Genomic DNA, 22,500 nt, shown 5'->3' on the forward strand with positions numbered 1-22,500 from the left:
GATGTTGGGCCCCACAAGGGAGGTGATAAGGGAGACCAAGACTTCTGGTGGTTTGCTATGTTTGAGAAGACATGTCAAGATGAGTAAGATTGTAGCTGTCCTTCATATAGGCATGTCTTCTACATCCCTTTCTTAGCTGAGAGATCCTTGTCTTGTGGGTTTGTGGGTGCTGGTGCCACATTAAAATGCTTGTGCTGGTGCCACATTAAAACGCCTGTGCTGGTGCCACATTAAAACACCTGTGCTGGTGCCACATTAAAACGCCTGTGCTGGTGCCACATTAAAACGCCTGTGCTGGTGCCACATTAAAATGACTGTGCTGGTGCCACATTAAAATGCCTGTGTTGGTGCCACATTAAAATGCCTGTGCTGGTGCCACATAAATGTACCCATGTCAGTGTCACACAAAAAGCACCCAGTACATTCTGTAAAGTGGTTGGCATTAGGAAGGGCATCCAGCCGTAGAAACTTGGAGTGGATTTGGCAGATGGAAACTGAAAGAAGCCTGTCGTATATATACATAATTATATATCTATGAATTATGTACTCATTTGTTTCAAATTTTAGCACAAGGCCAGCAGGTTTGGGAGAAGGGCTGTCAATTAACTTGGCACTAGTGTTCAACTAGTACTTATGTACCTTGTAAAAACGAAAGGCAGAATTTGAACTCAGAACGTCTAGACATAACACCACTACTATTACAACTCATCTCCACTAGATACCACACTGTGACAACACAGTTTTGCAACATTATCCCCCCTCCCCCACCCAATTCATTATATTAGCCACTCCACTCACATTCACTAATAACCTCTCTATTCATTTCATAGTCTGGGTCGCCAGAACTTTCTAATATACTTTCATGTTTGTTTATTTACTTTTTTTTTCCTTTTATTGATTATTGATTCTAAAAAAAAAAAAATCTCAATTAACTCCTGTCTGTTGTCACATCCAGCTGACAAGCTTGAGTCTGTTATGATATACTTGATACACCACATGGTTGTATGTGGTCGTATTGGACTCTACTAGGTTATACATAGCAGTTCTCGCACAAAATAGGACTATGTCTCTTCTATCTTTAGCACACCTCACAGGTGAGATTGGACAGGACTCCATCGGATTATACATAGCAGTCCATGAACAAAATAGGACTGTGTTTATTCCACTGCACTAGGTACATCATCATTTAACGTCCGCTTTCCATGCTAGCATGGGTTGGACGATTTGACTGAGGACTGGCGAACCAGATGGCTACACCAGGCTCCAATCTGATCTGGCAGAGTTTCTATAGCTGGATGCCCTTCTCTAACGCCAACCACTCCGAGAGTGTAGTGGGTGCTTTTTATGTGCCACCGGCAATACCATATTATTGTATGTGGTTGTACAGGACTGTACTGAGTTAAACAGAACATAAAATAGGATTGTGTCTAGTGTACAATCCTATATGTGCTTCATACAATTACAGATCCCATCTGATGCTTTACTAATAATTCCAGCCACCTGATGTGGTTCTGTGATAAGAAGCTTGCCACTGCCTGGCACCTTGGGCAAGTGTCCTCTATTATAGTCTTAGGCCAACCAAAGCCTCACGGTAGATGGAAACTGAAAAAAGGCGGCAAGCTGGTAGGAAAGTTAGCACTCCGGGCAAAATGCTTAACGGTATTTTGTCTGTCGTTACGTTCTGAGTTCAAATTCCGCCGAGGTCGACCTTGCCTTTCATCCTTTTGGGGTCGATAAATTAAGTACCAGTTGCATACTGGGTCGACCTAATCGACTTAATCCCTTTGTCTGTCTTTGTTTGTCCCCTCTATGTTTAGCCCCTTGTGGGCAATAAAGAAATAGGAAACTGAAAGAAGCCTATTGTGTATATGGATGTGTATATATATATATATATATATATATATATATATATATATATATACACATAAATATGTATATGTGTGTATGTATCTTTGTGTCTGTGTTTGTCCCCCCACCACTGCTTGACAACTGGTGTTAGGGTGTTTACATCCCTGTAACTTAGCATTTTGGCAAGAAAATCCCGATAGAGTAAGTACCACAGATGCTGTGTCCTTGATGTAAACATTAGGTAGCTTGACATAGTACAGCGTGTAACTAGACTGGACCTTTGAATTACAGCTGCAATTCATCTATCAGGCTTCCCCACAATCTCCATCTATTCAATGTCATTCACAAGGCATGGGCTAACTCAAGGCTTTGGTATAAAAAAACAAAAAAAAAACTTGCTTACAATGACATGCAGTAGGGTTGTCGAGCAGTGTGTGTGTGTGTGTGTGAGTGGGAGGGTGGGGACAAACACATACACAAACATGATGGGCTTCTTTCAGTTTCGGTCTACCAAATACACTCCCAAGGTTTTAGCTAGCCCGAGGCAATAATAGAAACACTTGCGCCAAGGTGCCATGCAGCGGGACTGAACCCGGAACCATGTAGCTGGGAAACAAACTTCTTACCACACAGCCACACTTGGGATATTATGATAGTTATTATCACTTTGGAAAGGCATGAATGTGACAAATTCTTATTTGTCATACATCTGTACAGAACTGTATCTAACAACAACTGGGGTGGGAATATGATATTGAAACAAAAAAAAATTTCACAGAAGAAATGTAAACAAAGAATTCAACAACAAACAACTCTAACCCCCACCCCCTTCCCCGCTGCCACCACCTCCCCACCCCAACCTGCTTAATGCATGAGGTGACAGGGTGGTTGGTGGTGGTGGTGTATTCTAGACTGAAACTACTAACTTAAGATATTCTCAAAGAAAAAGGGAGAGAGGGAGATGAGAAGGAGAGAGAAAGAGAGTGAGTGACAAGACAGATCTCTATAACTGGCAGGTAACATGTTTTGTATGACAGGAAATAGCAAATCTATAATTATGATTAACATATGGTATAATTAGCAGGAAGAAATTATACACTTAGACACACATACACACACACATTATATATAAGCATGTGTAAGTATGTATGGATACATACGTATATACCCACACATATATATATCAATAAATATGTGTGTATATTTATGTGTGTATATGCATGTGTGTATATGCATGTGTGTGTGTGTGTGTATATATATATGCACAAATACATTCACAGAGATGTGTATGTATGCATATATACATATACAACACATATAATCAATGTGTGTGTGTGTGTGTGTGTGTACATATATATGAAAACTAGTGAACTGGTAGAATTGTTAGCTATTGGTTCTATATTTCAGAGATGAGGAATTATGTACATTATTTACATTATTTACAATTGACGGGTATATGCCATAGTGGTTAAGAGCACGGGCTAATAACCCCAAGATTCCGAGTTTGATTCCACAGAGTGACCTGAATAATAATAATAATAATAATAATAATAATAATAATAATAATGCAGATATTGACAAAGCCCTTACCCATCAATGGCTAATGGCCTCTGGCTTGAAATCAGAAACAGAGGGGTTTATCATAGCAGCCCAAGATCAATGCCTACCTACAAAGAACTACCAGGCCAACATATTAAAGAACGCCAGCTCCCCATTATGTCGTATATGCCAACAACAAAATGAGACCATCGATCATGTTGTCTCCATGTGCAGTCTGCTTGCACCTACAGAGTATCTCAACAGGCATGATAGAGCTGCACAATATATTCACTGGGTAATATGCAAAAACCTGGACTTGCCCCATGATAAAAACTGGTGGGAACACAAACCACCTCCAGTACTTGAAAATGATCACATCGCACTCCTCTGGAACTTCACCATTCAAACTGACAGATAGACGCAAATAGGCCAGACATCATACTGAAAGACTTCAGACAAAAATCATGCCTCCTCATTGATATGACTGTCCCAATCGATATAAACGTATCTGTCAAAACCTACCAAAAACTGAGCAAGTATAAAGATCTTGAAATAGAAATTAGCAAAATGTGGAATCTGAAGACGAAAACAATACCTATTGTCATTGGTGCTCTGGGAATGACAGCGAAACAGGCTGATTACTACCTAGCTCAGATACCAGGAAACCCCAAAATGGCTGAAGTTCAAAAAATAGTGCTCATGGGAACTGCCCATATCCTACGTAAAATACTGTCTATGTGATCTCAAATTTTAAAACAAACACATAATTTTCTTATGGTTTCTTAAACATTCACTAGAACAAAACTGTACAAATGCAAATATATGGTACCTTAGGCATAACACCTACATGAACTTCTAACTTGTTGTCTCTTGAGGTCTCTGGGTGAGACTTGGATCCAACTTGTACAAATGCAAAACAAAAGTCAAACATAAAATAATAATAATAATAATCCTTTCTGCTATAGACACAGGGCCTAAAATTTGGGGGAGGGAGCAAGTCGATTTCATCAACCCAAGTGTTCAATTGGTACTTGTTTTATTGACTCTGAAAGGATGGAGAGCAAAGTTGACCTCACCAGAATCTGAACTCAGAATGTAATGACAAATGAAATATTGCTAAGCATTTTGCCTGGCGTGCTAATGATTCTGCCAGCTCACTGCCTTAATAATAATAATAATAATAATAATAATAATAATAATGATGATGAATTCATTTATTTGCCAGAAAGGCAAAAGGACAGCGAGCTGGCAGAAACGTTAGCATGCCAAGCGAAATGCTTAGCGGTATTTCGTCTGTCTTTTACGTTCTGAGTTCAAATTCCGCAGAGGTCGACTTTACCTTTCATCCTTTCGGGGTCGATTAAATAAGTACCAGTTACGCACTTAATCCGTTTGTCTGTCTTTGTTTGTCCCTTCTGTGTGTAGCCCCTTGTGGGCAGTAAAGAAATAAGAAAGGTAAAAGGACGAGATGGGGCCAATACAGACAAAGTGTGGTGGGGTTTACATATCAGGAAATGAAAAGAAAAAAAAAGTAAGTATACATGGTATACACTGAAAAAAAAGGGACATGTGTGTAACATACAAAGGTTTAAAAAAAAAAAAAAAAGGTCGGGAGGATGATAGAGATGTGGCCCTCCTGATACAGGAAGTTCCTCTAGGGATAATCAAGGAACTCCACTGTCCGAATAATGATAATAATGATGGTGATGATAATAATAATGATAATAATGATAAGGAGGAGGGGAGGAGAAGGAGGAGGAAAGACAGAAGGCACGTAGAAGGAATTTCAAAAGAAAACTTGTAATCACTTTCCGGGTGTATGTAAACAAATGAGTAGATTTAGCTGTAGTGGTGGTGGTGGTGGTGGTGGTGGTGGTGGTGGTGGGTCAGGTAATATTAGTGTTGAGGAAGAGAGACACTGAAGAAAGACTGTGTGTGTGTGTGTGTGTGTGTGTGCGGGGGGGGGGGGTTCAATCTGTATTCGTTTCCTCAATCAGGTAGCTGGTGTGTGGTAGGGAACATGCATGCACACAAACACACACATACGCACACTTTCTGATTGAGGAAATTAATACAAATTATATAATTGAGTCACAAATATTGATCTCTCTTTTCACCTGAAAAGCGATTTTAAAGGAGTTTGATGATGTGGAGGGGGGGGGGTCGTGGCAGATAGGGTTACAGGGGACAAGTTTCGAGGCGTGTGTCAGTTATTGAGGGAAACAGACAGAACTGGTAAAGTAGAGGTGTGTGTGTGTGGGGGGGCTGAGAGGCTTTGTTATGTCTGAGTAACTGAACCCCTTAATGACTCAACTTTGAAGGCAAATTGGGAAGGGGAGACGGTGGAAGACAGAAATTGTTTTCTGTTGGTAAACAATAATAACAGCAACAACATCAACAGTATGCTTTACTTGCTTCAGTCAACAGACTGTGCCCATGCTGGAGTATTGCTTTGAATTTTAGTTCAATGAAGCAGCTCCAGTACTTTTTATTTTTAGCCTGGGACTTATTCCTTAGCCAAGCCACTAAGTTATAAAGGACGCACACAAACCAACACCAGTTGTCAAGGAGACAAACACAGACACACATACACACACACAAATATTTATATTAGGTTGTCAAGAAAGTTCTTGCGGAATTTTTAATTTTGGTTTTAAATGATGTATTTTCAAATTAATTTCTGTTAAATTACTTTGACTTTATATATCATTTTAAAGCCCGTTTTTCGCTCTATCTAATCATGTTACTCTTTCTTTTTGAATAATTAGGCCATTTTTTACATTGACCCTAGTGTCTGACTGGTATTTATTTTATCGACCTCAAAGTCAATCACAGTGGAATTTGAACTCAGAACGTAAAGACAGACAAAATGTCACTAAGCATTTTGCCAGGTATGCTAATGATTTTGCCAGCTCACTGCCTTAATAATGACGATAATAATAATAATAATAATAATTCTTTCTACAATAGGCACAAGACCTGAAATTTTAGGGGAGGGTATAAGTTGATTACATCGACCCCAAGCAGATGAAAGGCAAAATTGACCTCAGTGGAATTTGAACTCAGATCATAAAGATGGATGAAATGGCGCTAAGCATTTCGTCTGGCATGATAACAATTCTGCCAGCCCACTGCCTTAATGATGATGATAACAACAACAACAACAACAACAATAATAATAATAATGATAATAATGATAATAATAATGATAATAATAATAATAATGATAATAATAATAATAATAATAATAATAATAATAATAATAATAATAATAATAACATCCTTAACTGGACACTAAACGAACTATGTAAAATAGACAGGAAAACAAGAAAAATAATGACAGGATATAGGATGCACCACCCAAAATCTGACATAGAAAGGCTATATATACAACGCACAGAAGGTGGCAGGGGTCTTATACAGCTAGAAAACTATTATAAAATAACCACCATAGGACTGCAAAAATACCTACTCCAGAAGCAAGAGAAACTAATACAAATAGCCACAAAACACGAGCAAAACAAAAAACTGTTTTCAGTATTTAAGGAAGCTGACAAATACAAACAAGAAATCAATCTACCTAACAAATACGAAGAAGAAGAAGAAGAAACAACAAAAGCTATAAAACAAATGAAATCCAAACTAAAACTAGAACAGCAACGGACCATGATAAAACAATGGCAAGAAAAGCCCCTACATGGTAAATACTGGGCTAAACTAAATGCGAAAGAAATAGACAGAGAAAAATCCCAGCAATGGCTGAGAAGCTCAGGACTCAAAGCAGAGACTGAAGGATTTTTAATTGCTGCACAAGACCAAAGCCTCCCCACCAGAAATTACCAAAAACACATAATGAAAAGAAATATAACAAGTAACTGTAGAATATGTGGAGATCGACAAGAAACAATAAATCATATTATCTCTGGCTGCCCAGTCCTGGCTAAGAAGGAATATATTCACAGACACGACAGAGCTGGGACCTATATACACTGGAAGCTATGCCAACATTATGGAATAGCAACAGAAAAAAGATGGTATAAACACACGCCAGAAAAGGTCACAGAAAACGAGAAAGCAACCATACTCTGGGATATGCCAATACACACAGATAGAGAAATTAAGGCAAATAGACCAGATATAGTTGTCAAAGATCATGAAGAAAAAAAATGCTTTCTAATTGATGTATCAATACCAGCAGATGACAACGTTTCTCTAAAAGAAATGGAAAAACCTTCAAAATACAAAGACCTGGAAATAGAGATAACTCGAATGTGGAATCTAAAAACAGAAACAATTCCTATCATAGTAGGTGCCTTAGGTATAATAAAAAAATATTCAGACAAATACATAACAAAAACACCAGGACTTACAAATATATATAACATACAGAAAATTGCACTACTGGGTACTGCACACATTCTACGCAAAACACTTTCAATACAGTAAACATAAGAGCACCACAGCAAACCACAGCACATACCCAAGGCGCACAGAGCTGCGCTCGGTAGTGAAGTGAAAGCACGTTATAAAAATAAAACTACTGAATAATGATAATAATAATAATTTGTTCTAATTTTGGTACAAATCTAGTAACTTCAAAGGTATGGGGAAGTTGATTACATCAATCTCTAGTAACTGATGGGTACTGTTTTAACACCTCAAATGATTGAAAAAAAAAAAAAAAAAAAAAAGGGACAAAGTTGACCATGCAGGATTTGAACTTAGAATGTAATGAGTTGGAAGAAACATCACTAAGTTTTTTGTCTGATGTTTTGAATGATGAATCTACCAAATAATGATAAATAACAATTTCCACCACCATAACCTCAATCATCATCATCCTCATTCACGATCCTCCTCCTCCTCCTCACCATCATCATCATCATCATCATCATGTATCAGTCATTTTAGCCTTGCATCCACAAGCAAGCACTAATTAAAACGAGTTATGAACAAACTGTGGATGGAAAGTAATACAATTAATACAGGAGTGAAAACAACTATGAGAAAGGAAGGGGGGGGGGTGGGGGGAGAAGCACATCAGCTTTCTCTCCCTCCTCCTCCTCCTCCTCCTCCTCTTCCTAGCTTGATGAAATTAATAAATCGTCATGGTTTGTTTATTCTGAACAGTTTGTATAGGTAAATCTTCATTACTGCACATAACACACACACATACACATACACCCGCACGCACACAAGTATGCATACATAGACATATAATCTCGGAGGTTGTTGGGGTTAAGAAATGTAAGTAGGGGTGGGAGTGCTCTGGCATCACACCACAAAAAACGCTGAGATAATACACAGAATTGATTCATTCTATGTCGAAGTTTCAGAATGGAGAACATCAAAACAGTAGTGACATTATACATACATACATAACTCTTGTATGTTTAAACACATATATACATGTGTATGTGTTGATATAAAAATACAAATACACACACACACACGTACACACAAAACCACAGATACATATACAAATAAAACCCTCTCTTGCCCCAGGCCCGCAACTCCTGATGCATCATAATAATGGTGTTATGACAGCCAGTGTTTTTTGATCACTATTAGACCTGCTATGGCTCATCTCTCCCTAGACTTGACCAAACTGATTTATTCCAGAAAGAGAGAGAGAAAGGAAAAAAGAAAAGAGAGAGGGAGAGACTTATTATAGAATTTGTACTTTATCAGACCTGACAGGGTGACAGCAAAGTTGGTCTAAGTAAGTGGCATACCACTTACACATCTTTACTTTGATATATTATTATAGAATAGTATAATCCAAAAAGGTTCTGGTTCAGGAACTTAGTAAGCATCAAGCATGTACACAACTTATATAGATGACAAAAAATGGATAAAGAAAGTTTAATAATTGATGTGTTTAATACACTTCGTCCCATATTGAAATCAATAAAAATTTCAATAAGTTGACATTCACCATATAACTCATGGTTTAACCACGAAAATTGGTAAATATATAAATAAAAATCAAAAATGTAAGGAATGGCAAAGGTAGATAAAGACTACATATGTTTCTGAGTTAAATTTTATGTCTTACATAATTTGTAACAAATACAAAAGCAGTTAAGCTAATCCTCAGGTCCAATTATTTCAAACTGTTCACTGCATCACATGGAGAAAAGTGAATACATATAACACACACACACATGCATACATTTATGTGTGTGTGTTTAGTGAGGGTATATGGCCTAGTGGTTAGAGTGCTGCACTCATGATCACAAAATAGTGGTTTCAATTCCTAGACTGAGTGGTGTATTGTGTTCTTGAGCAAAGCACTTCATCTCACATTGATGGAGGGAATGATTGCTATAAAAGAAATCATCTGTGCAGTTAAGTAAGAAGTTGAGGAACACTCCTTTGTCTTGTACAACAGGAGAATCCATAATATGTATGATCGCAAACAGTCATTTTTAACTCTTTAGCATTCAGATTATCCAATGCAATGCTTACTTATTCACACTGATTTGACTTAATCATGCCTTATCTCATAGCTTGAGATTTTGATCATGTTACTGCTATTAGAATGACACTATAGAGTATGTGTGAGAGGCTGGATCTGATCAGTTTGAACATAAAACAGAATAGATATGGGTAAGATATTTCCAGTTTAAATGCTAAAGGGTTGCACACACATGTAAGTATCTTTTAACACACATGCATGTACACAGTTTCCATATACATATATGCTCTCTCGCATACAGGATGTTGAATACAAAGTGCTGTAGGATGTGAGCTACTGATGATCTTGCATTACAATACTCCATCAATCACCTATTCCCTACTCTCTCCAGTCAGTTCTCTAACCGATATGGGAGAGGAGAGAGAAGGTGAAGGAATAAAAGGTAAGGCTACATTAATAGTTTGAATTTGAAGGATTTACAGAATAAAGGACTCTAGAAAGAACTTACCTGTTTTTCAGTAGATTCTCCTCCTTTGGGGTGGGCACAGACGGTGGACTTTAACAATCGGTTACACAGCAGTATGATCTTGAAGGCTTGCTGAAAAGTTAGAAGATATTTCTTGATTATTAGCAACACCACCACAACCATCACCAATAACAACAGAAATGAAATCTATGACAATACCATAAAGGAAATGAAAATGCTTCAATGCTATTACTTGACCTGTGAGAAGAAAGGAGTCAAGTCTTTCTCTTTCTTTTCTACTATTTCAAAAGGTGAGGGCACATTAGCCAACATGTTCCTTAAAGAACTACTGTTCAACAACAGTCAGAATGGTGATGGTGACAATGTCTTTGTCGATAGGTCTGCCTATTTAATCAGAACTGTCTTAACTTGCTGATGTGTATAGTTGACCAAAAGGTTGATTGCATAAACTGTTTAGGTCTATATATGTACTTATGTTTACTTCAGATGACACACACACACATTTGGTAGACATAAACTGGTATGTCCTTCATTTCCAATCTTCAGTGAAAAATACCTGGTTATGGGGAAATATTACATAAATATTGAAGATAATTAAAAACCAATAAGACATGTGAAAGGCAGACTTTCCCTCAAAGAAACATTGCCTGAAGCAAAAGTCAGGGATTGAACCTACATGGGAGGTAGAAGAGAGGCTGAAAAAACAGGCATCGAACTAGAGAGAAGTAAAAAAGACAGTCCAGAGATGAAAGCAGGAGAGAAAAGTCGTCAATGGTTCATGCTTCATGGGGAGTGAAAGGCTTAACAGAGAAGAAAGACAATGTACACTAATGTTTAGATCAGTTGCTTAGTAATGTTATTAGAATGATTAGAGATGAAACAAATTTATAATGTGTCAATGTAAATATTGAAAAATGAAATTATTTGATCTTTAAAATAGTGGTTCATTGTTTGATAAATTAGAATTATCTTAGACACGTAAAAAGAAGTCTTTAAATAAAGTTTAAGTTCAAACTTACTTTCCACCGTCTTCTTGTAATAAAAGATTTCAAGTTTCCTGTGTTGATAACACAACTCTTGCGCACATCTTCCTCTTGTTTGGCAACAGGCTTTAAAACAAGGAATAAATTTAAAACATTACATATTTTATATTATATTTGTATATATATATATATATATATATATATTTATTATCTTCATATGCATACTCACGCATACAGGTATGTATAATACATATTTAAAAATACATATAAATATATATCAATATATAAATATGTGTGTATATATACGTGTGTGTATATGTGGTGTATACAGGTAGTCTGTGTATATATAAATATAAATGTGTGTCTATGGAACACACATGCTGTGCAGTGGCACCACTCCTGTTATTGCACTTGTTGTCCCTAAAAGTCCTCTTTATTGGTAAATGAGGCAGATTGATACCACTCTCCTCAGTTGCAGTTCTTGCTGTGAAGTTGGTTTATCTGGGATATCAAATACAAAATTTCCAGGGGATTCTTGAATACATTTGCATCCACTCCATGTAGATTCTTTGAGTTCTTTAACAAGATACAGAAATTCTGTGACCCTTTGATCCTGAAGATGTTGCAGTATCGATTCTGATGGGAAGGATGTGACCCTCAGTATCTTGCAAGGATAACCACTTTAGTGTTTGATATAGTTCCCAATACTACTGAAGTTTGGTGTTAGCCTTTCAAGGGTCTTCTCGTTTCAGTTTCTTTAAAATGTGTGTGTGTGTGTGTGTGTGTGTGTGCATATATATATATATATATATATATATATATATATATATATGATAAACATAATATATGTATTTATTTGCTACTATTAGTTTTCTGTGCTGAGAGCATGCCAAACAGTGTTTTTAACACACCTGATGTCCTAGCACAATTAAATATTTATCTCACACCAGATGGAGAACTAGAGCCCTGGGCTGGCCAATGCATTAAGAATGAATTTGGTAGATGGAAACTATGTAATAGCCCATTGTGTATATAAATACATCTATATATGTGTGAGTGTGTGTGTGTTTGTCCCCCATGTCTTAATAACTGGTGTTGGTTTGTTTATGTGCCATAACTTGCCAGTTCGGCTGAAGAGACCAATAGAATAAGTACAAGGCTTTTAAGTTTTTTCTAAGATAAAAACAAAATACTGGGGTCAATTTTTTTTACTAAATTTTTTAACCCTTAAACATTCAAATTATTCTAGCAAATGTAATGCTTATTTATTTACACTGCTTAGAATTAATCATGCATTATCTTGTAACTTCAAGATTTCGATGATGTGACTGTTTAAATACTAAAGAGTATTATACAATGCCCAGTAAAGCGGAGGTCCAATAACTGAAACAATTAAAAGACGAAGACAAAAGATATGTGGTAGAAGCACAGGTGTACTACGATCATCCATTTCCATTTGAGCTGTAACAGCAAAAAGATTATTTTTAAATTTCACAGTGCTTCAAACATAAGATCCAAACCAAAATGATATCCTTTCTTTTGTAAGAATAATGCTTTTAATTTGCCAGTTTAAAGTTGGCAAGTCTCCCTGGTGTAATGGTACCACAGCTACCAGGTGTAAGGGGGTTATGAGGTTCAATTCATGTAGGTGACTTAGTATAGTGGGTTTGTGCCTGTTGTTTTATAAGATGTATTGTTTATAGCATCATTTGCTCTGGTGCAACTTCATAAGATTATATATATATATTATGGAAACAGAAGTATTTATAACTATGTACACACACACACACACACACAGAGGAAAATATACACACATATACCTGTATGTATATGCATATATACATATATACATACACACACCTATATACATATATATATATATATACACACCTATATACATAATGTATATACATATATACATACATACATATATAGACACATATGTACATATATATATATATACATATATATAGACACAAACATATATATACATACACGTGTGTGTGTGTGTGTGTGTGTGTGTGTATCATATCTTGAAATACTAAAGCGTAAATTTATTCAATAAAATCGCCATTGACTTCAACCAAGGCTTCCAGATGACTTCAGAATCTCTTGCAATTCTCTGGATGGTCTCCTTGTTTAAATCGGTGAACGCTGCCATAATCCTTGCCTTCAGTTCATCTTTGGTGTTACAGGGAGTTTTGTTGGTCTCTCACTCAATCACACCCCACACATAATAATCAAGGGGATTGCAGTCTGGGGAGTTAGGTGGCCAGATGTTAGGGGTGATGTCGTCGCAGAAATTGTCTGACAGCCATGACTGGGTTCTCCTGCTTATGTGGCATGGTGCCAGACATAGGGTCACCCTCTTGACCCGGGGCAGCACGATCTCCTCCAGGCACTTGATGTAGGCCTCTGTGTTGAGTCTGAGGCCATGTGGGAGCACATGTAGGCATATTGATATAAAAACTATATATCAATCCATAACTTAACTGCCACAGCTTTGATATATGCATATATATGTAGTACCTTACCTAAAGTTTATGTAAACCATTAGAGAAAAGTGTACATGTGTTATGCACTTGTCTATGTACTGTACACACACACACACATACATACATACATACTTACACTTGATTTACAAAAAGGTTCAGTGAGATTCGGAGAAGCTCCAACACGATTTCCCTGGTTTCTGCTTCATTTTAAATACATTTATCATCAGAAGCCATCCAGGTCCCCCTTGTGTTTGAAGGTACTGTACATACATACATACATACAACACTGATGAGGCTGATGTAGAGGAAGCTCAATTTAGATCCCTACATTTTGATTGGATACTTTGGTAATGTGAGGGAGGGAGGGAGGGTGGGTTCTGAAGGGAATCCAAGAAGAGGATTGACTGGAAAGTTCAATACAAAATTGTTGAAAGTGTGATTCAGGAAAGAAGGTAAGTAGGTTTGGAAGAAGGATTGTATATAGAGAATCAGGGGAATTTGAAAACAATAATGCACATGGAAATGAAGTGAATATATATATATATATATATACACACACACATATAAATGTATACAAGCATATATACATATATATACATGTATATATACATATACATACATACATGTATATATACATATATATACATATACAAGGAGGTACCCACAAGTTACCAAAAATGTTTTCTGTGGGGCAAGCCAGTTGTAGTTCAGACTTCTGCTGCTAGAAACCACTTGATGCAACCCTCAGGCATCATTTTGTACTCAAAGTGATTGCTGCTGTTATATAGGCAGACTTACAGAAACTGCTATATGCCTTAAATGTCTTAGAAACTGCTACATGCCTTAAATGTCTTAAGGGTCTGGAACAATTGCTTGAGCAAAGTCTGATTCCATAACCCTAGAATTGGTGCAATTAATGCCAATCATCTAGCCATGAAGACATGGTGACATCTATTTACATCTGCTCATTAAACAGATTTCTGTGGCTTGCCTAAATAGACAATGATGGAGGCGGGGCTTGTGTAGAAAGGCATAATAATTGTGGAGGTGTGTTCTGCATAGGCAGTAATGCAATAACTGTGGGATGTGGCCTACATTAACAGACACAACACAATAACTGTGAAGGTGTGGCCTGCCTAGAGGGAGATTGTATGATAGCTGTGGAGGTGTGGTCTGCATTGACAGTTGTTGGCACTCCGTCGCTTACGACGTCAAGGGTTCCAGTTGATCTGATCAACGGAACAGCCTGCTCGTGAAATTAACGTGCAAGTGGCTGAGCACTCCACAGACACGTGTACCCTTAATGTAGTTCTCGGGGATATTCAGCGTGACAAGGCTGACCCTTTGAATTACAGGTACAACAGAAACAGGAAGTAAGCGTGAGAGAAAGTTGTGGTGAAAGAGTACAGCAGGGTTTGCCACCATCCCCTGCCGGAGCCACGTGGAGCTTTAGGTGTTTTCGCTCAATAAACACTCACAACGCCCGGTCTGGGAATCGAAACCGTGATCCTTTGACCGCGAGTCCGCTGCATAAACCACTGGGCCATTGTGCCTCCACGACAGACACAGCACATTAACTGTGAAAGTGTGGCCTACATTGAGAGACACAGTGCAATAGCAGTGAAGGTGTGGTCTGCATTGACAGACACAGCCATAATAATTGTGGAAGCGTGGCCTGCATTGACAAACAATAGTTGTAGTAATGTGACTGATGAAGGAGCATCTGCATGGTCACATGATCTGTCACTCATAGCAACCAAACCTTCCAAACCACACCCTATCATCTGAAACAGAATGATACTGTGGAAAATGTAGTCCTTCATATGCAATATCTAAAGAAAAAAAATATGATGAGGCGGTCACAGTTGGTATGCCTTTAGTCATATGTCTTTGTGATGAAGCTGTAAGTCAGACTTAATCAAGAAGACTTATTAAGCAACAACAAATTAATTTTATCAGCATTTGAAAGCACTACAAACAATCTTAAATCACAAAGCAAGGTTATCTGCTGGATTGGCTAAAACAGTAACTATATTAATTTAGGGAAATAAATACAAGTAAGACAACGTTGAAAATATAAACAAAGAACCAAGATGCCTGAGACAGATTTAGGGAATAAGGAATTAGAGGATGTCAGGGTTTTGAATTGTTGCCATTCCACAGAACATATGCTATGTAAATGAAATAAACTAGATTTGGTTAAGAATAAAAAAAAACAAAACACATTGGTTTACTCAAGAACAACAACATCAACAATCGAAAAGGAACAACTGACAATGTCTTGAAACAATCTCATCGTCTTTATAGTTGTCATCATGGCTGTTGTAGTAGTAGTAGTAATAATAATAATGTTAATAGTAATAATTAGTGGTAGTAATAGCAACAGCAATAGCCAAATATTCTTTTACATTTGTAATAGTCTGCATGGTAAAAAAAATTACAGTATATATGTGCGTATACCCTCCAATCTTTTTCTTTTTCACACCAAACTCTTAACATAATTATATTATATACCATCTGAAAAATATCCGTTGAAAATTTTACTAAAAAATACTCGTTTTCTGAAAGTTATGAGGAAACAAAATCAAGTGGGGGCACACTTGTGTAGGTATGCCAAATACAGGTCTATTAATCCTGCTTGTTTTATCGACCAAACCTGCTGCTTATCCCATATGAATTTGTGAACTCTTTATATTCACATATATGGGTATGAGCATGGCTGTGTGGTAAAAAGTTTGCTTCCCAACCACATGGTTCTAGGTTCAATCTCACTGCATGGTACCGTGGGCTGACCAAAGCCTTGTGAGCAGATTTGGTAAACGGAAACTGAAAGAAGCCCATTGTGTGTATAAATTTGTGCATGTGTGCGTGTGAGAGAGAGAGAGTGTGTTTGTCCTGCATCACAACCAGTGTTGGCGTGTTTATGTCCTCGTAACTGAGTAGTTCAGCAAAAGCGACTGATAGATTAAGTACTAGGCTTAAGAAAAAAAAACTACTGGGGTTGATTCACTCGACTAGAAATTCTTCAGGGCAGTGCTCCAGCATGGCCACAGTCTAATGACTGAAACAAATAAAAGATAAGCTATACAATTTTCTGTGAGAGCCATGTAGCACACCTACCAACTATTAATATTTGGAGTGGAATGGAGGTTAGAATCTGTGATGTGTGTGTGTGTGTGTGTGTGTGTGTGTGTGTGTGTGTGTGTGTAGCTGAGAAAGCATATGATAAAACAAAGAATGAGGATTTCATGCATCTCTCTCTCTGCTCTCTTTCTCTCTCCTCATATGAAAAATTCATAGGCTGACAATGAAGAACTGATGCTAAAGCTGTGAAATCTTGCATGCATTAGACACTTGACTTGTTTATAGAAGACTCCAAAAATAACCGGTAACGACTTCTCTTGAAAATGAACAAGATTTGGCATTGTGGTGTTATGAAGTACTGCAGAAAAAGGGTTTAACATTCATGCTGACCTGGTTGCTACATTAGGAAATGACACACAGCTTTATCAACAGTGCAAAAGAGGGCAGCTAAATTTAGTAGGGGAATGGAGAGTTTTGGAGGTGACCAAAGGTCTGAATGTTCTGCAACTGACACTACTGAGGAAAACATTGATTCTGTTCACCACATGGTGATGGATGACAGGTGGCCCCAGAAAAACTGACAAAAGGCGTCTTGCTTCATCAGGATAATACTCCAGCATACAAATCCTTGCTTTCAATGACTGCTGTACATGACTGTGGCTTTGAACTGGTTGATCACTCCCCCTATTCTATTTTTGGCCCCATCTGATCATCTGTTTCCCAACATGACAAAAACACTTGGCTAGGAACCAGTATTGCAGTGATGATGACGTCATGTCTGCTGTTGCTGACTTTTTTGACCAACAGGAAGAAAGCTCCTTCACCAATGGGATCCAAGAACTGCAACACCGATGGAAGATATGTGTGGACTGAAAGGAGGAGTATGTTGAAAAATAAATCTCATTTGGCCACATTCCATGAGAGTGTCTTGGTTAGCCTATGAACTTTTCAACTGACCCTTGTATAACTATGTCTATCCATCTACACACACACACGTCAAGGGGAGAGAAAAAGAGAAATGGACTAATTCATAGCAAGCAAACCAATAAAGATTAGAAGAGATAGTGAAGATAAACATGAGAAAGAGCTTCAACTGTCTTAGAATAACCAATAAAAGTTAGATTCTCAACATAATGTCAGAAAGATAATGAAGCAAACAAGAAATGGTCTGTGCCAACAATAATTAGTTCAGAGGAGAGCTTTCAGAAAGATTCTCCACAAACATTCCTATAGGAGGGTTAATTCTGTTAGTAGGTGGATCAATATATGATTAGGTCAATATATAAATCAACCAATCAGTAAAATTAATCTATACACAATTAGTTCTTTGTATAGATTAGTTGATCTGTGATTGAGTTTTGGTTTGTTTTGTTTTTGTCTCCTTTTTCCATGCTTCCATGGGTTGGACAAAAGTTCATGATGTGGTATTCTACAGCTGGATGCACTTCTTGGTGCTAATTCTGATGGGTTTCCAAGTAAGGTCCTTATTCCACAGGTCTTCACGTATTTTCACTGAGCTGCTGGACATGTTGGTTATGCAGAACAAATGATATTACCTTAGTCCAAGCAAGACAGAGACAATTGCACACACACACACACACACTATAGGCTTCTGTACAGTTTTTATTTTCCAAATTTCGCTGTGCAGCACCAAGCGTTTCTTACTATAGCCTTGGGTTGACTAAGACCATGGAAAACAAAAAAAACTTTTGACCAAAGTGGCATATAATCCCATTGCATGCCAGCTTCTCAAGTACAGGGCTATAGCTGCTCCTACAACAAGAGGCAATGAAAATAAAAGACATATTTGAGATATTAGGGAATATCTGTATTTTCCTCCTATCTGATAAGTTTGTTGAAACTATAAAAATATATCTAGAGAATTCTGAAAAATAATTGAAAAATAATTAGAAATTGAAAAGACAAAGAAAAAAAAGAGCAAAACAACTTTAAATTTGGATGAAAGGAAAAATAAAAAAAAATATTGAATATCCCAGCATGGCCACCACCAATTAGCTACAACCAGTAAAAGCGTGTAAAAGAAATATTTTCTTCATTCTTTTCTCTCAAAGCATGAAGCGACCATTCTATTATCTACAGGAGTAAAATAAGAACAAAGTGTAGGTGAATGAGTTAACATCAGAATATTAATTATAGTTAAGGTGCCAAAACAAAGCGGTGTCCATAGTTGCTTGACCAGCAAGAAACAGCAGCCAGAACTTCTTTCAACTTAGAAAACAGAAATTCACATCAGCTAATTTTGTCTTAAAATTGCAATACAAGAAAAACGGTCGACACAGATGGAGTATCTTCAGTTATAGGTCTGCTCTGTCAGAGAATACTTGAAGTTGAACAACAACTGGCATTTACATTGCTCATGGAATTGGTTAATTAAAGTAAACCTCAATGAGCCATACTCAGAGTATAGGAAGACATTGCTAAATTCTCTACAAGAGTGGGCACTAAACTTTTAATATGAAAGGGCCAAGTTAAGGAGCCAAACTTGAAGAAGGTCCTGTTTCCATTTTTCAAATTGATCTGTCAGTTTTATTAGTTTGGATGAAAAAGATGGAAGATATTTATAATATTTGTCAATAATAGCAGCTTCTAGCGGAAATTTTTAAATAAAAAAATTTAACTTTGAAGAATATAAGTGTAAATTTTTACACAAGGGCTGTAGATTTGGAATCACTAGTGGAAAACTTTTAACCTGGCATTGTACCATTTCTGTAAAATTACTGTCAGAAATGCATAAATCACAATTGTTTCAATCAATTGCTTACAATAATTGTGGAAGAAATTTAACCTTTTTGAGACCATATTTTTAACAAGAATACATTCTGCTTTGAAGAAATTCAACCCTTTTGTGATGGTATAACTTATGAAAATATATTCTGTATCTGTGCTTTCTTCAAGCCACTGCAACTGAGATGCATTTGACCATGTTACACCAAGAATCTGTTTCTTATTTCTTTACTGCCCACAAGGGGCTACACACAGAGGGGACAAACAAGGACAGACAAACGAATTAAGTCGATTATATCGACCCCAGTGCGTAACTGGTACTTATTTAATCGACCCTGAAAGGATGAAAGGCAAAGTTGACCTCGGCGGAATTTGAACTCAGAATGTAGTGGCAGACGAAATACCGCTAAGCATTTCGCCCAGTGTGCTAACGATTCTGCCAGCTCGCCACCAGCTCTCTGTTTATTCTTAGCTTTTGTAGATTCTCAATTCAATGTTGTGTGCATCTGTGAATACTATCAACATAGTTGGGTGGTCTTTGCCCTTTTATTAAGATGTAAAAGTCTCCAAATTATAACATATGATGCCCAGTACAATAGCATTGGTTAGGCAAGTCTACTCCACATTGAGCAACAGTAGTAGACATGGGTAGAATGGGCTCATAAATCCCTTAGGTCTTGTGCTCATGAGATGTCTGGTATATATACCATCAAAGCGATCTTGAAGCTTTTTCTTAGTCTAGGTTTCAGTTCTGTAGAAAGGAACTCCAGCCTTGCTGCTTGACTACCAAATGCTGTGAAGCTTCCTACAGGCATTCCAAAGCTTTAATCTTTGAATTTTAAATTTATAATGTAATAAAAATTATGGGATGTTTAATGAAATAACTAACTTAACACAAGATAAACTTTTTTACACATTGAAATCTCATATAAGATATAATTATTATATCTTATAATAATATCTGTCATATAAAAAATAGTGTGTGTGTGTGTGAGTGTATACATATATGTGAAGGCACATGGCTCAGTGGTTAGAGTGTTGGGCTCACAATCATGAGGTAGTGAGATCAATTCCCAGACTGGGCTGTGTGTTGTGTTTTTGAGCAAGACACTTTATTTCATGTTGCTCCAATTAACTCAGCTGTAGAAATGATATATATATATATATATATATATATATATATATATACGATGGGCTTCTTTCAGTTTCCGTCTACCAAATCCACTCACAAGGCTTTGGTCAGCCCGAGGCTATAGTAGAAGACACTTGCCCAAGGTGCCACGCAGTGGGACTGAACCCAGAACCATGTGGTTGGTAAGCAAGCTACTTACCACACACCCACTCCTGCATCTATATATATATATATATATATATATATATAATGATATAGTGCTTTTACACCTTTTACCATACAAACATATACACTCTAAAACATGTATACATACACACTTATCTATGGTCATATGAAGTCTAATGATGGTGAGAAAGCCAAACCTTTGAATTCACTATATATATATATATATATTGTTGTTAAAACCTACTTAAGATAGTTCGTGGAATTGAGGTAATTTGAAGGGAACAAAGAATCAGTGATTCTGAAAAATGTCTTCAGAGAATGTTTCACGTTTGTGATTCTAAGCTGAGTTTAATGGTTCTTTCTGCAATTGGTAAAAATAAAATAACAAATGCATCTATTGAAACAAGATTGGCAATTAAAAAAAAACTATTGAAAATAACCAAATGCCAACAAAAAAAGACAGAAAATGAAGAATAAAACACAACAAACAGAAAAGTAAGAAAGAACACAAGAGGCAGTCCCAGAGTTGTCGAATACGTGAGTCTGGTAGGTTTATTCCCAGTACAACACATTGTAAAGAAGACGCTTGTCTTCATTGTTTAGAATCAGTGTACAACATTGAGCATACATTATACAAAGAAACGAAGGGAGAGAGAGAGAGAGAAAGAAAGAGAGAGAGAGAGAGAGAGAAAGAGAGAAAGAGAGAGAGAGAGAGAGAGAGAGAAAGAGAGAGACAACAGATTGTAGAAGCATGCACAGTTTAACTTAAAATCTAAAGGTTCTTAGTTCAATTGCTACATGCAACACTAACAATAGCAACAACAGATAATAAATACAAAATAATAATGATAATAATAACAACAACAATATAATAATAATAATAATAACGATAATAATAATTAATTTGTTTACTGTTTCCAATCTACAAGGTTTTTTTGTGTATATATTTTCTCTTTGTTTATGACATGTGAAACAAGACTAACAGATGTAATTTATATGTTTTTTTTCATATTTGTTCTCAATGAAATCTTTAAAAATAAAACAAAAATTAAATAAAAATTATTGTATTTGATTTTTTTGCCCGTAATTTGTAAGTTTTGTTGCGGAAATGGGTAGGTGGGTTGGGGAATAGGGAGGGGAGGAGATGAAAACCAAGGCAAAGTAAATTCAGGGAGAATTAGGCATTGTCTAATAGGGCGGAGAGAATTTATTGATTAAGAACTTTTGACCATGAGTTGTGACATCACTGGTGCCAAGTTGTATTGGCCTTTCCCTTGGACAACACCTGTGGTGTGGAGAGGGGAGGGCGGTATGCATGGGCAACTGTTGGTCTTCCATAAAACAACTATGCCTGGACTTGTGCCTGGGAGGGTAACTTTCTAGGTGCAATCCCATGGTCATTCATGTCCGAAGGGGATCCTCACAGATATATATATATATGTGAGTAAAAATAAATACAAAAAAAGGGGTTTTGTATGATTGTGTATAGAGGAATATATTATTTTGTTTAAAAGAGTTCCAACTCTGTCTGTTTTTTATGTTCTATTTATATTCTTGTAAAATTAATGTGGGATATAGAATATGGAATATACAATATATAA

The 22,500-nt window shown here is 36.8% G+C and overlaps 1 protein-coding gene across 2 annotated transcripts in view; it reads right to left on the bottom strand.

The window, feature by feature from the left end:
- LOC106873719 (death-associated protein kinase 1) overlaps positions 1-22,500 on the bottom strand; it is a 218,266-nt gene that overhangs the window by 60,734 nt on the left and 135,032 nt on the right. For both annotated transcript variants that reach the window (XM_052972187.2, XM_089361056.1), the window contains exons 8-9: positions 11,315-11,404; positions 10,317-10,406 (exon numbers count right to left, since the gene is read on the bottom strand). In XM_052972187.2, coding sequence (XP_052828147.1) covers positions 10,317-10,406; positions 11,315-11,404 — 180 coding nt within the window. The remainder of the gene's footprint in view (positions 1-10,316; positions 10,407-11,314; positions 11,405-22,500) is intronic.

The sequence above is a fragment of the Octopus bimaculoides genome, chromosome 12, assembly GCF_046866305.1.
Source record: "Octopus bimaculoides isolate indiv1 chromosome 12, ASM4686630v1, whole genome shotgun sequence".
Lineage (NCBI taxonomy): Eukaryota > Metazoa > Mollusca > Cephalopoda > Octopoda > Octopodidae > Octopus > Octopus bimaculoides.